Source organism: Vanellus vanellus, assembly GCF_965231255.1.
Source record: "Vanellus vanellus genome assembly, chromosome: 2".
Taxonomy (NCBI): domain Eukaryota; kingdom Metazoa; phylum Chordata; class Aves; order Charadriiformes; family Charadriidae; genus Vanellus; species Vanellus vanellus.
Window position 1 is genome coordinate 114198662 of NC_138906.1, and position 16411 is coordinate 114215072.

The 16411-nt window shown below is 41.0% G+C and overlaps 1 protein-coding gene across 6 annotated transcripts in view; it reads right to left on the reverse strand.

Moving 5' to 3' along the window:
• MTCL1 (microtubule crosslinking factor 1) overlaps positions 1 to 16411 on the reverse strand; it is a 112563-nt gene that overhangs the window by 24896 nt on the left and 71256 nt on the right. For 2 of the 6 annotated variants that reach the window (XM_082478961.1, XM_082478962.1), the window contains 3 exons: positions 11305 to 11427; positions 8236 to 8466; positions 6405 to 6593 (listed from right to left, as the gene is read on the reverse strand). In XM_082478961.1, coding sequence (XP_082335087.1) covers positions 6405 to 6593; positions 8236 to 8466; positions 11305 to 11427 — 543 coding nt within the window. The remainder of the gene's footprint in view (positions 1 to 6404; positions 6594 to 8235; positions 8467 to 11304; positions 11428 to 16411) is intronic. The other 4 variants (XM_082478963.1, XM_082478960.1, XM_082478964.1 and 1 more) reach the window with 3 other exon arrangements.

Sequence of the window (16411 nt, forward strand, 5' to 3'; positions counted from 1 at the left end):
CAAGTACTGAAAGACCGCATGTACACTTATTCGAATATCAATCATTTTTTCCTTAGTTTTGGCATTTACTTTCCACAAATTCTCCAGAGACTTGCAAAACCTGTCATTTTTGTGTTAAATATTGAAAAACATTTTTAAAGATTCACTCTGGATCGGTAAAACAAAAGGTATCCCATCATTTTTTGCAGTCATTGAATTAGAAAACAGGAATGTGTAACATGATTTATGTATCCAAAATTTAAATCAAATATTCCCAATGAGCCTCTCAAAGACCAGGGAGTAGCCAGAGTTGTATCTGACAAGTTGTTGTGAATAGAAAAGACTTTTAAGAAAATCATAGTTGATTAGCAGACACAGCATGAGCAGAAAAACGGGAAGGCTTACTCAAAAAATTCAACATTTAATCACCCGATTCTCATGAATGTGTTACCTTCCTTGGGAAGGACTAACTCAAATTAGGTGTCTCGATTCTTGCATGATAGTCTAATTGATTTTATTTTTTATTTATTTTCCCAAGTGAAGGCTTCCTGCAGTTCTTCTTATCTGGTGTTTCATGAAGTACCTACATGGGGACTTCTTTGTAGACAAGTCAAGTAAACAGATGTACACAAAAATCAAAATAGTTTTCATGTACTTTTTTCAATGACAATACATATAAAATGTTATGCAGACAACTAAGTGGATTTCATACGCTCATCAGATTTTTAGCATCACTGAACCCACCTTACCCACTTTTGTAATCACTAATCAGACATACCACGTTGCCTTTTTTCTTTAAAAAAACAAACAAATGTGGTCTACTTTTTCCAAGCCATTTGATTCATCAGCAAAAATATGCTAGATGCAGGGAAATGACTGCAGGTGCTCACTGACTGACCTATAATCTGTTTGGGCTAATGAAACGTGATGGTGTACAACATGGGGTTTTATAAGAAACGCACTCACAGAAGCAGAATTAATTCCATTAACATTTAATGCCAATTAGCAGTTTCCTACTATACAGCAGCAGTCTCCATCATGCATATAAGATCACCTACTTTTCAATATGTAATGAGAGTTTGTGTTTCCACCATTATTTTTTGTTCTGATACCCAATTAAGGCTAAATTCTCCAAACATCTCAAGCCCCTTGTGCAGTAATCAGAATAAGAGATCTTTTGAAGATTTGTCCTTGGTGTCACAACAGGAGCTGCTAGGTATTGAGCGCATCAAAATCTGGCCTCATCCTCTTTGAAAACCCTGACACCAAATGCCTATGAAGTGCTTTCGTTCAAGAGCCACGTTCTGTGTTTTCTGGTATGCTGCATAAACCTTTCTCTGGCAAAGAAGTCTAAAGGCTCCACGAGGGAAATGAGGCAGAAGAAAAACAAACCCAAATAACACTAAAGCAAGCTACATCCCTCAGTCCTGTGCATATATTTAGAGTCCTGTAAAAGCAGGCTTGCAAAGAAAGAAGTGATGGACTAGTACAGAGAGGAGCCAAAAGAGCCTCATTGCAGGTTTGTAGCCTACTGAGATGAGGGCATGTCTTATTTCTGGAGGCATTACATCAATGTCGCTGTTATGAGACAAGTACCCCAGGTGCCCCCTGGGCTTGCTGGGATTTTAATTAACTTGCCAATATAAATCCAATTTTGGTTACGTACTTTCAATTCCTACAGAGAAGTCTCTTTTGCATGACTTTGTATTTACAGTCTGAAGTTGGAGAGGTCTGTGAGATTATGTTTTCTGTTTTGCCAAACTGGAGTGTTTTTGAGAACAGACAAAGTACTTTTGAGACAATGTGCTCTGAAATACAACATTTACATCTAGACATGTGTTAGATTTCTGTTGGTAAAACTGTCAAACAGCTTCTGCATAAGAATAAGTCCCATAGATACATCAGGATTGTTATGGTCTTCCCCTTCTTCCCAGGGGTGTTGTACAGACAGAAGTAACGAGACATGGCTGTGATTCCCTGGACACCCTCCCATGCAACTAGATGGCTCCTTAGTGCCTTACTAGTTACCAAAATTTAGAGCATGAAGGAATCTGACTGATCCACAGCTGATCTAAGACAAGAGAATTACAAAAGCAGTTTAAAGTCTTGTTGTATCCACAGCTTAGGATTTATAGGTAAAGGAAACAACAGCTAACAATAAGTAAAATCTTAATGCAGTAAACCTCCATTAAATTCCAGGACTTTGGCGTCTTTACTAAGTTGAGTGAACCCCAGAGATGGGAGCCTCCAGCTCTAGAAAAGTTTGGGACCAGAGCAGTTGTTTGAAGTTTGATTCTGCTTTTAATCACGATTCTTTTTTTCTCTGAGAATTTCACTTAAGAATTCTGGCATTACAGGCAGCTTAGCAGAGCAGTCAATTAAAAACACAAGGTGAGGGGCCTAAACAGCGAACAAGAACTGTGCATTTCATCTGTCTCATCGCAGATCTCGGCAAAAGTGAAGCTGGATCTTGGCGCAAATCCTTTTAGTATAGTTAGGTCTTAATTACTATTCCTTTGGGCTTTTCTCTTAGCTAAGCTTTGAAAACCAATATTGTATGAGCAAATAAAGATCTAATTGGGGATTTTCTTGACACTACACCACCACCCCCCCCCACACACAAGCAACAACACAACTGTCTTGTTGTTTAATGTTTTTTCCATTGGACCACAGATGTGCAAACTCTTTTCTTCTTACTCCCCTGATCTTAACACCATCCAAAAGGCACGTCACCCTTTCTACTCAACTGAACCAAAGCGCCTCCGTTTTCTACAGGCTATTCTCCCTGATCTCTTATGACACACACAGAAACGCTGACTTAGAGCAAGCCCTCCTCTATTGTGCCACCAGCCCGACTTGCCTGCTTATCTCCTGCCCGTGACCAGACTTCCCGCTTGGCTCTTGAGCCTTGCCAGTTCCTTGCCTGACCCTTTCTGCAGTGTCCCCCAGCTTCCAGCCATGGGACAATGCCATGAAGAGAAAGAAAGTCCTTCTCAGAGTCGCCATCTACTCTGCCTCTCATTGACTAACTTTTTTTCTCCCCTTTCCCCTCAGCTATGCCTTCATCCCTTCACACACTGGCCACATAAAAATCCCAGACAAGTGAGACGTGTACTTTCCACCAAGTCAAATCATAATAATATAAAATTAAAGGCTGCTTGTTGAAATTAAGGCCTCAGGGTTTATCATTTTTCTCAAAACAATGCCACTTTCCAGGCAGGGTGAGAAAGTCAGCAGTGAGAGTGCAGGCTGAAAATACAAGCCATTAAATATTAACATTGAATGTTAAAAATAAATATGGGTTACTTCAGTTACCGTAAGCCCTTTCTTTTTTCTGACCTAGTTATCTCAGCCACTCCTAGGCTATCACAAAATTTTCTTCCTGGTGTGAAACAAGGGCTGCTGCATTTCATCTTGGAGCTCGCCAGGCAGAACCGGCTCTCCTAGGTGGGTGAGAACTTCGGAGACTTCCAGCTTCACTGCTCACCCCCAATTTCCCATGTAAATAGTGCTTTTTTCCATCTGCAGGCTGAAGGAACCTGCAGAAGACCCCCAAAACCCTGGGTGTTTCTCAGCGGAGCCTGACTAGTCAGTGGTATAAAGGGAGATAAGCACTACCGAGATCCACCCCTTTGGGAAGGATGTGCTCTGGGTCTGCTGATACTCTCAGAGCTTTTAAAACTGGGACAACACAGGCAAAGTGTTTTCTTGCTCTATTTTTGTTTAGTTAATGTGTTTTGGGATCATATATGAATTATGTAGAGCTCATGTTTATGGTTGAAAGTCTGTAATGTGTGCAAGGACCAGGGTCTGTGAGGTTGGTGAGCATAGCGAAGGTCCTGCATGCAGGAGGTTTGCAGGGCCAAGCCGTCCACCATAGTGAGACGGACAATTCAGGCCCAACTGATACTAAGGTGTGTGAGGGCAGAGCAAGGTTCTGGCAGAGCCTTTGAGGATGCAGGCAGCTACTCCTCCATCACGATCCTCCAGAAGACACTGATGCGCTGAATCTATGACAGCAACAGAATTAACCTACACTAGGGCTTCCTATTTCTGTGCCAGAGAATAATCATAATCCTTTCTTGCCATTGACATATACAAGCCCTGTAGCACTGAAAACCCTTTCTACATTCCTGTCAATAAACACAGTGCTTGTTATAAGATTCACTAGCGTGAGCGGGCAAGACGAGTAATAGTGCTTAAAATGAGAAATATTTAGCAAACTCACTCATTCTTGCAGTGCTGCAATAGCATTTTTTTTCCTGGTTGGAAGGCAAGAAACCTATTTTACCTTCATAAATCCATTTGGATATCATGCACTATTCACTATCAAGAGGAGTACTGACATGTGGTCTGTTCCTATGGATCATTTCTTTAAGCAAGATTAGCTGAACTGCTGCATTAGAACATCTTGCAATGTATATAAAAATGAATTATAAGCAATCCTGCTTCCCATTTCTACCACCTTAATTGAGATTAATGCCTAAGTAATCATTATTTTAAAGAGGACAATTTATTTGAATGTTCTTGATCATTCTAAGAGATCTATGTGGAAAGTTGGTACATGACAGAGTTTGTAATGAGATAGCATGTTGGTTTATATTTCTTTCACTTGTTCTAGATTAAATCAATCTACAGATGGAATGCAGTTAAATGATGTACTCAGGAGCATCTCTTCCATGGCCTTTTCCAGCCTCTACCAGAGAAGAGCTTGCTGAGAGGATGACAGTGATGGGTCTGGGTGACTAGCAAGGCAGAACCTTTCCAAATGCCAAACTGATCAAATGAATACTACCTTGGCAGGACACTTCACAGAAAATAATTGCTAGAGAACGGAGTTGTCAGCTGGCACTATGAAAATGGAGAGCAAAAGTGTCTATAAACTTAAAGCAGAATATGAAGTAGCATAAAGACCACAGATCTCTACTATTTTTATTCAAACAGAAATTCTAACTGAAGTTACACCTTGAACTAGAGAGGTAGGTTGCAAGATAGCCTGTGCATCTGCCAGCACCAGTTTAACCTTATTATAGGGTAGAGAGTTACTGTTGCCTGCTGCATATCTATTAGACCATATAGACAATAAGCAAACAAGTTGTACATAGTTGTGAGAGTCTGGGAATTCAAGGTGACTGTCCTGGTTCCGGCAAGGATGGGGTTAATTTCCCCAAGGAGCCGGCAGGGGAGGCAACTATTCCATCCCACGAGACCCATGCCCGGCTATAAGAGGCGCTAGCCGGGAAGAGGGAGGCAGTCGCCACTCGGGGGTGGGCTGCGGCGATGCGGGTCTGGTCGGTGCCTGGTCGGTGCGCTGCGCGGCGGTGCTGTAATCGCGTTCTTATATTCCTTTATCGGTGTTATTGTTTTTCTTTCTTCTTCCCTTTGTCTGTTCTGTTAAATTACACCATTTCAACCCACGAGTTTTGCCCTTTTCTGCCGATTTTTCCCATGGCTGTGGGAGTCGAGCGAGCGGCTGCGTGGTTCTTTGTTGCTGGCTGAGGCCAAACCACGACAGTGACGAACTGAAATGCAAAGACACACACAATCCCAAGAGCCTGCAGCGAGTCCAGTAGAGTAATGCGGTCACAGAGATTTGTCTGAGAGCTCTCGCTGTGGAGCGGGCTTCCAAGTCATGGGCTCGGATAGAAATGGGGCATGAGGCATAAGGCTTCAAGACCTTTTTCACTGAATATGTTTTACACAGAATTCTTGCTCTGTTCTACTTATGATTGCAAATAATTCTGTGTAACAGGATGCTCTCATCTGAACGTTTTCCGTTTTAAAAATATAAGAAGATGCTCCTGAATAACTGTTGGAAGCTTTAAGTCTGCTGCCTTTGAATGTTTGCTGTTATTATTGTTAGGACTGCTGGTATACTAAGTGCGCAAATGAAAAAGGTAGGATGTATGGCAGTGCTCTGACACACACACAGGCAGGGCACAGGAGATGTCAGGGAACAGTTGGCACGATTTAAAAACAAACCCAATGACAGGAAGGAACTTTTGCATTGTTTTCCCATCATCTCCAAGGGAAATATTAAATACATGTGCTAGTTTCTTACATTATTTAAAGGAAATAAAATCACCCCTTCTTGCTAAAAGCTTGAAAGTAGAATACAATAGATGTGCTCAGGCAAGAGGAGCATGTAAATTCTGTAAACCATCACATACTGATAGATGTTTCTGGGCAAACGGCCACAAGAGGAAATAGGATTTTTCACTGATAGCATCTGCCAACAGGAGAACAGTAATCACATGGCTCCTGATTAAATATAAATATAATGGGTGAAATCCACTGTAATTACTGTGTAGCAATTTTTACAAGTATCATTCTAGGTGATTTAACCCAGCAGCAGAAGAAAATGAACTCACTTGGAAAATCCACAGTTTCCATTCCCAGGGCAAAATACACAAATGGGATAGTACCTGCTTCTGCTGCTGCAGTAGTTCTGCAGTCTGCAGTTGTGGTCCATGATCAGTGCTCTCCGTGGTGGGATGCTGGGAAAAATCTGTCAGTGCAAACACAACATCCTCTTCCTCCTCCTCTCGTTCTGCATCATCCGCCTTCTGCTCAGACTGAATGCCAAAGTCTGGGAGGGCCTCAGGCTGCTCAACCTAAAATGCAAAAGATGGGACACATCAACACTCTTTTTCCATTTACCTCAGGGGACAGAAATCTGTCGAAGGGCTAAGGGAAGGGAGTATCTTCCCATGCATCTCTGTGGTGGGATATATTGACTTCTATTCTGTAGGCTCCGGGAAATGATCTTGGGGTGATATATGACGTCTTGCTTATAATAACACAATACGCTGCAAGCCTGCAAAACAGGAGATCTATGCAGCTGAGAAGATGGGTGTAATGTAGCATGATGGATATAATCCATCATGCATTAATGAAAAACTATACAAGACACTGGTGTATTGTCTGATGAAGATACATGATCAGGAAATATCCAAATCTAGCACTTCATTCTCTCTAACACGTTAGCAAAACACATGACTCCAATAATGACTGGAGGTGGATTGATTATAAATTAACCAGTCAAACAATCCAAACAGTGAAAAAATAAAAGCTATTTTGATATTAGAAGATGAGCTAGTTTACACAGAAGCAAATTAGTACTGCTGAAGTAAAGCAGAAGCAAATTATTTCTAAATAGCTACTCATCTCTTGTTTCTGACTCATATTACCACAGCAGATGAAGGTAAAGATGTTCATCCACCCTTTAGTTAAGAATACAAAACTTTGGAGTATTCAACTTAAGCATACTCCTACCAGACCTGAAAGGTTACTTGTACTGCCAAATGCAGCAAATGCTGAAAAACACTAGGCACGTAAGTACCAGAAATACCGAGAAAAATTACTTAGTTGCCTTAGCAAATGGTTTCAGAATTGCACGAACCTGCAAAAGAAATCCATTATTCTCAAGAATTTTGTATAAAATGTCAGAATGGGTAAACACTTTTTTTTAACTTATATTTTTCTTTAGGTAAGATTTCCAAAGCAAATGGTAACTCTGGATGTGCAACTCAACATAATTTAGCAGCACCCTTCTTCACAGTGCATGTTGACTGGCAATCACAACCCTGCTGAGATATGTCAGCTTGAGGATTCCAGGTTGTTATGTACTTCTGAAATTCCTGATCTTAATTTAGTCGCTACTTGGAAAATCACCACGATGACTACTGGCGTACTGCTGCTGACGGTGATAGACGTGTGTATGGAGAAAGAGGAACAAACAAGAATGATTCACTGTAAGTTCCCACAAGAAGCTGTATAATTCTCCTGCCAACATGAAAACAGTGCTTCCCTCCATCTGTATTGCTGAAGGCTTTGTAAGGAACACACTGTGCACACGATGAGAAAAACGACAGCACTCAACCCTTCTAAACAGATTTGACTCCATCAGCTCACTAACCTCTTTTTTCTTTCCAAAAATTATTCAGGAGTCATGTCTTTGAGAACTAATTAAATTTTCATTTACTATGAGAGTTTTGCAGGACCAGATGTTTGTACCAGTTAAGGGTATAGATTTAAAGATGAGTGATGTATAACATATCATGCAGAATATACTTTAGCACAAGCTAATTTAAGAAAAGGCTTCATGTTTAATATGAACCCCCCTTAAATCTATGTTGCATCAGCAACTATAAAGTTGCTGATGCTACATCATAGTTAAAGCCTACAATTAAAGAAGGGACATGCCAGTACCCTGCTGCTTGCAACTTTATTGAGTTAACAAGGTGGGACAACTACCTCTAACATGTCTTCCCCTTCCTCTTCCATTCGCTTGCCTTGCCGCCAATGTTTCAGCAGCCACTTCAATTTGACATACAGGAGAAAGGTGTCCTGCTTGAAATGCCTGAGTTCTTGCTGCAGCAGGCTCTTCTCCTGGCTCCAGGTCTTCTCTTCCAGTTTGTTCTGCAAAGTCAAGCTCTGCACTTCCAAGTCTTTCCGCCGCAGGGTCTGCATATGCTCCTCCTCCAGCTTTAATGGAACGACAGACACCATGTCAATGGGGTGCTGTCCTGGGGTGGTCTCCAGGACTTGTACTTTGTTGGGTGAGACAAATTGAAATCTCTAATTTTCATCAGTAGCGAGTAGCTACCGAGTTTGACTCAGTAAGTTCCTCAGCAGTTATGACTGTTGAGGAAATTAGAAGACAGCAGCTGATAAGCTTTGCTTAGATAACCATATCCAAGTAACCCGCTGTGGAAGTGGACATTTACTTTAAAGATCCACGAGACCTCTGCTGCTGCCTCCACTTTACGCCACTCATATTTTCCTCCCTCTCTTGATTGCATCCCTGCAGTATGTTCCCAGCACAGGCACCACCCCACACTGCTGCACATATCACACCTGCTAAATGCATTTGCAGCCATTCCTACAAGATGGGACCACAATTGCCCTTCAGAAAACCTGGAATATTATCCTTGCCTCTTCCCTCCCGAGCCACAGGCTCATCCGTTCCTCTGTGGCTACACCTCCCTCTGCTTCTGGAAGCACAAAGCTTCTGAAGGAACCACATCCAGTATCTCAGATACAACCACTGGTCCCTCACTTCTCACAGTTCGTACTTGAAAGCATCTGAACGACTCACAGTAAACAGTTTCTCATTCTGATATGACTAGATCAGGAACACACAGAGGAACTGAAAAGACAGGAATAGACTGCAACTCGGCATTCAACATGTCTCAATTTCAGTACTAGAAGCACCAAGAAAAGCTCATTCTTTGGAGCACACGTATAATTACACCTGTTTCAACACAAGGCCACCTGAAACATTATTCTTTAAACGTGACTTCTCCCTCAATATGTCAAAATCAAACCACGGCATGACCTGTGCCCAACAGCACTCGTACAAGTTGGTTGTACAACATCATATTCCGTATGGATGAGATAGTGTTTCCACTTCAACCAAGCTACGGTTCACATTGATCAAGAAAAGGCAGATGGAAAATGAGTACGGAGCCACTGCTTACAGATGCCAGTTTCTACCATTTTCCATTCTGCGGAACAACAGCATCTCCCTTTGCTGACCAGCTCCATAGATGAAATCTATGAAAGCCACAGTACACTAATGACCACAATGATTTAAAGCCTAAGAACAAACAACATTCACACAGCAATGAAGAGCACTTCAGAGATTCTTTGTCAGGAGAATAGACCCCCTAGCAATTAATACTGCTAAGAAATATATGCTTGATTTTCATGGCAACATTCAGATGCTTCTGACACAGGCTACTGGCCCACACTAGGTGGTTTACTAAGGACCTTCCTGCCCTTTAAATTATGTGCTCTGGCATAATGCAAATTTTCAGCATCTGTGCTACTATACCTTAAAAAGATACTGATTAAATTAAGATTATTTACAGTATTTGCTAGCTTAAATGGGTTTAAAATGCAGCTCAAAAGTAGTCTGGAACAAAATTAGCTATAACAGCCCAAGAAACGTACATACAACTCCGAGTAACACTCCTGGAGATTGTACGCTGCTGGCACACATCAATTTGATGTCATTAAACATTGCTAAAAATGAAATAGTAAAAAACGGACTTATTTTAAATTGAATTTTTACAGGAAGAAACAAATAGATTTTGTGTTGATGCAGGTTCTTCCACCAAATGAACTTATGGTTAAATACAGCAAACATCTGAGTCATTTCCACCAGAAATCCTGGAAGATGGTAAAAAAGGAACAATATCAACAGGATGGGCATAATCTGGAAAAAATGAAGAATCCAGAAGATGCTTTTATTCTTCTATTTCTACTGGCTGTCAACATGAATAGCTAGCTTTGATTTTGCCGCATTTTTCATTGTTTTTACAAGCTGTTACGATCTAAATCCCCATGGTCACAAATTCTTGCAGAAGACCCTGGTGGAGGTAGCTTCACAGAGTATTATCCTTTTTCCATGGATAGCTATTCCAAAATAAAAGAACTTTAAGAGGCAGGCATAGCTTCCAAAAGCTTTCATGGCCAAGGCAGCTAGGAAGGAAATCAATTTACCGGTGGCCTTCAAAAGCCTCCATAAGAAAGCTCCTATGGAGATCAACTAGAAATTAAAGGTACTTATGGAAAAACAGAGAGATACCACTTGGGCATAATGAGATTAGCTGGCACAAAGAAAAATGCTTTACGCCATGCAACAATTATGCTGAATTTAGTCTACGAAGTAAATTTAAAAAGAAAACTTCAGTTAAGAGCCAAACAGCCTGCAAAAATTAGCAACAGACTTTTTTCGCTCTAGGAGCTAGAGATCACAAAACGATTGACTAATCTGTTCCAGCCTTCAAAAGAGCAGGGGGAGCCCCTGTAACAAAATATGATTTATTCACCAGTTACGAATAAGAGGGTTGGAAGCATGGGGTACTGAGAAATACAAAAAGCCCTGATTTGTGTTTCAGTTATGAGAATGTAACAACTCCTCCGACTTCAGAGAAGTGCTGGATTTGCTTTGGGCTAGGAGAGGTCACAATAAGGCATAGAGCCAAACTGTGCTCCTGGAGATCAAACGCACCCTTCACCAGCTCACGGAGAGCTGAAGGGGGTGATATAATTCCCCATGCAGTATTTCATGTCTCTACCCTGACTTCCTCCGCACAGGGGAGGACAACACTTCTCTTCACCAAGCAGAGCAGCCAGATTCAAAGTGGCAAAACTGGCTTGAGTTTACATTCCCCCAACTTCCAGATTCTTCATTTACTCAGATGAGGTCAAACGGGCACAGCCATCAGGACATAAGTTCCCATGGTCCTGACAAACAAGGTCCATGCCACACGTGATGGTCATGCGCCTCTCCCAGCAGGCGGGTTTTGTATTTACCTGGATGATCCTTTCTGCAAACTTTTCTTGCTCCTCTCGGTGAAGTCTCGTCTCCTGCTCAAGCTGAGCCTGAAGCTCCTGTATCGATACATTCTGTACAGGTAAAACATGGGAATCCCTGAGCTGATCAGCAGGACAAAGGGATAGATTTAGCAGAAAATGTGTCTCCATGGTGTAAAAAAAGGAAAAAAAGAAAAGAACTGCAGGACAGACATCTGCACAACTCACGGTTATCAATAGTTAAAACCAAAGCACAGTGTGCAAATAAATAGCAATGCCCTAAATATGTGTGGGAATTTCCTGTGTGGCTTCTTCTGAAAACTAAAGCTGGGATGTTGATTTTACATGTTGGATATTCCCTTCAGGACTCTGCTTTGGGTTTGCACTTGAGTAGCTGAGGCAGTGCACCATCAATGACGTTTGCCAGATGAGCTCCTATTTACAGGATTACATATTTGGTGGCGTATTTCTTTATGATAATGAAAGCTATAAAATTTTAACATGTCTGCAGAAGATTCATCTAAAGCACGTATATTGAACGTAATTATTTATTCATTTGCAACACTTCTGATTAGGCAGTTAATGGGATAGCATTTATTAAACCAACTAAGCATGTAAGGTCCCTTTCTTCAGATACAGGACAGCTCTCTGCACAAGCTGGCTTCATTCTGTGATTTCTACTCAAAATAATTACTCCACAAACGCCACAGTGATAAGCTGTGTGAGCCTGACTTCTGACTAAAGTGCTTAAATATCTCCCCTTTCAGGTCCAACACTGTTTTAATCTCAATACTTTCAATTTTATGTTCTCATTAAGTTTGGCAACCCATCCACTTTACTTACGAAAGTTACTTAATTCAAAAATAAAGACCCAAGAAGGGAGAGTCAGACCTCATTATTTACACTATGTTAATTAATCTTGTGGCACTTATATTTCTGGTCAGAATTTTCTATGCCCTTCAATTTTGTGTCTCTCACACTGCAGCTAAAACTGATTTGTCTGTACGAAGGTGATGCTCGGCCAGATGCCGTTCTCTTCACATGTGTGACCACAGAAAACACTATGGCACCAAACTCCTCCTTCCCAGAGTAAAGATGCATTTAAAGAAGGGATTGTTTCAGAATGATTCAAAGTGTAATCCCAAATTCTCTGCTGGCTGACATCCAGGGTGCTCCAGCCTCAGCAGCTGCAAGGATGTAATGCAGGTCGTGGGACCGCTCTCGGGGGCTGCATTGCCATTTCCCATCCGGCATCAGCCCCAGCACCCATCTCCTCTCCCTGAACACTCCTCCTGCTTCCCGAGGGCAAAACCTGTTTGCTGCCACTGTTTGGGCCACAGCAACCCTTGCTGGGACACTTTGGGTTATTCAAAAAGTATTTGTCACTGGAACAGATGCTCCTCTCCTCCTCTATGGAAAAACAAGATAAGGCAGAGGGAAGTACCCCATAAACCACCCGCAGGACCATACTCTGCTGAAGAAATAAAAGTCACCCTACATATACTTTCTGGGGCCTCTCAGTTCCTTCTTTACTTGATTCACTTATTGACTTGTGCATGTCTGTTTTGTACCTGAGGAGAAGACACTTCCAGCCCTCTGAAAAGTACACATAAAGTGACCAAGAGAACATTATCTGCCTTATCGATTTCATCTTACACCTTAAGGTGTCTGCAGACGTTTGGTCTCACAAATAATTTGGAAAGAACAGCTTGCAATGGGATTTGCACAATCATTTGTAAATCATGGGTTTAATTTTCTTATCCAATAAAAGAAAAATTACTTTCATCAGAAATTCCTGCATTATTTTATTCTGATCAATCTTCTTTAGGAATATGGCAAATAAGAACCAATGTAACTAGTTAATTCAGATGTAATTAAAAAAATATATATGTTCCTTCTCTTTATGAATTCAAAATCAGCCAAAATCATGCAAAGTTGATTGGGTGAAAACAGATACAACATGGCAACGCTCTTCTGTTCGCCATAATCACTGATCTTAATATGCCTCTCCTTACAAACATACGATTACACATTTAGTTAGTTAGAAATATTGTCGGTCTTGGGATTCCTGAAACTGGAAGTCGAATAAGAGCAGCAAAAGTTACCAGGAAGGTCAGGTTTGAATTTTTCACTATTCACTTCACACTTGCGTTTTCCAATGAACAACGATTTGCTAAAGATAATTTGTTCTACTTCAGACGAGTATTAATTGGAATCACATAGTTATGTATATACTGACAACACCTTATGTCTGCAAAATTAGGGCAAGAAAATTCTTAACTCATGCAATTTTTTGATAAACATGTAGCCCATGCAAAGCCAAGTTTCAGGAAACTTGGGTGCTGGGATTATCTAATAACCATTGGAATTACTAACAGGAGATTAAGTACATCACAAAGGCAGATAGACTATTACATGCATACTAGACAGCGCAAACCTTTTTACAATTGCTTTGCCTCTTTAAGGATGATAGATTTTTATAAGCGGTAATGTAAACATGTTGCAAAGCAGTTAATGCATGAATGCAGAGCTGCACATCTTTTTCCTTCCAGTGCAACCTGAGGACTCTTCTTAGTCTATAATTTCATACAATGTCAGTTCTAACTGCTCAAATCAGGGGAGATAAGCTGCTTACGTGCCTAATAGATTGCTGCTAAACATCTGGATTGTGAATGAAGAATATGTAGAAATGTATCATGTGATATTTGCATATGCAGTTGAGGTACCTGATATTGCACTGATGGACGTCTATATGTTTATATGTGGAAATCAGGCCCCTAGCATATAACCGGCAGGGTGTGGTCTGTGGCACAACTGTGGTTTTGTTTTGTTTTGGCAAACAACACTGCTACAAAATGGACACAAAAGTTGATAACCTGTTAGCTTCCGTTCTTTGTTTCCTTTGTTCTCATTAACAAACACGCTACACGAGGAACAGAAAACACCCCGAGTGTGACGGCCACCACACAACGGACCGACACCACAGAAACAGACACAAACTCACTACAAGACATACAAACACACTATGACGGGAACTACGAGCTAGTGCTACTCCATCACACTACCACAGAAGCAGCTCCACTTCATCCGCAGCTCGACACTGACTGACAGTTTCCTACAAATCCCAATTATTGCATTTTCAGACCCACTTCCATCTATGTCTTCTTGGAGAGGCAGTGCCAAATCCTTCTGCTGAGTCCTTTTCTCTCACCTGTTATCACTCCAGAACAAGCTAATCCACGCCGATGTCTTTACCTCAAGAGGAGACGCAGAGAAAAGTCATCCACACTTTGGGGGCTTCACCACCGATCCCTCATTGCACTGACCTCTTTCTGCCCCTCTCGGCGTGTTGAAGGCTTACTTTGGAGGCTACTTTCCAGCTCACACAGTCCTGCATTTCTGCCGTGACTTGTTTTCACATGATTGCCGTGCACCATGGGGGTGCACGGTGCTGGGTTTTACTTGTCTGTTTTCTCAATTTTACCATAGCTAATTGCAACCTCAATTTGCCTGCAAACTTAATCGGTTTATATGCAACAACTGTGAACATCAAATTTCATGGAGTCTTTCTTTTTAGCCTTCTTTTCTTTCAGGAGGGATGGAATAAAATAAGGCCCAAGGAGACAGGGTAGAAGGATGCTCTTCAGAATTTGCGTGCAATACCAAGGAAGCCAAAAGATGAACATTTTACACTGCTCATCTAATGCTATGTTATAATGTTTTGACCTTTGGACCTTACATTTGACCACACAGTCTAATAACTGCTACTTTTTCACATGTGACGGCTGACCATTGCATGTATGCAATCAACCAGACTAGAGAGGAACCTCCAGTGCCTTTTGTATTACTTTTAACATGCAATACACATCTAACTGAATTCTCAGAGGCTGCTTCTGAAGATGTCCTCTTCTCTTCTCCCCCTTAAAAATAAATGATGTATATTCCATGTGCTAGGGTACAATAGGAAGTTGTGTGGTTATTAGTCTGCGCTTATACGGAGAGTCTGATTTTGGGAAAACACAGAAAACTGCTCCAAGCCTTTAAAAATCCATCTCATTGTATGGATAGTATACAAAGTCTCACCAAGTTCAGTTAGGACTGGGATATCCAGATTTACATCATAAAGGGTCTTTTAAGCCCTTATATTGCCAACCTGTATAGAATCTTGCATAGCAAGAAAGACTACAATTCATCAAAGTAAATTATTCTTGCTGCCCCTAATCTTGGTGGGAAGGAATACTGTCAGCAACAGTTTGTCTTTCTTCTTCCCTCAACTTTGCATTGGAGGAATAGTGAACATGAAGAGATATAACTTTCTATGCGGTCCTCAATTGTTGAGAGTTTTTTTCAGAAGAAAGAAGTCACAATGTATAAAACATTCACTGTTTCCTTTCTGGGAAAACAAAGTCTTAAATCAGGGCAAGAGAAAAAGATGTGCAAATTTTCAGCACATGGGTGGGAGCTGCTGGAAAAGCCATCCAGCTGGAAAGCTCTCACGTGGGATTATGAAAATTGCACAAAAGGAGCACAGACACACCAAAACCAGCTAAAAATAGAACATTCAAAATATAGACTGAAATTCTCCTCTTATGTCCAAAAGGGGATCCATACAGCAGATTTGATTCAAAGCAGGTGGTAAAGTGACTTACCTAACTTGCACATGTATCTGGTTGGTCCACACTTAACCCGGGCATTACTTTACAGTAATAGTGATGTTTTATATTTCTTACGGGCATCATAAGTAAGAAAAATGGTTAAACAGATTAAGAATGGCCTAGAAGAAATTATTCCTCACTGTGAGCTCTCCCTACTTATTACTAGACCTTTTGAAAACTTGGTTTTTAAGACATGCTCTCACCTTCTCTAGCCTATCATCTGCTTTTATTTTAATTCTCTGGTGACAACTTGTTCCTTTTAAGTTAGTTCTTCTCAGCAATTCTTTTTCCATAACCCACGAGTGTCATAGATTTTGTGGCATTTTTCTACACAGAAACAAATGTGTAAGTTTTTAAAAGCCATGTATGAAAATAAACACAGTAACCAAATCTGAAGTGCAAAGATAAGTGCTTTTGCCTTTGGTGATATATATTTCCTCAAGGGCGGAATT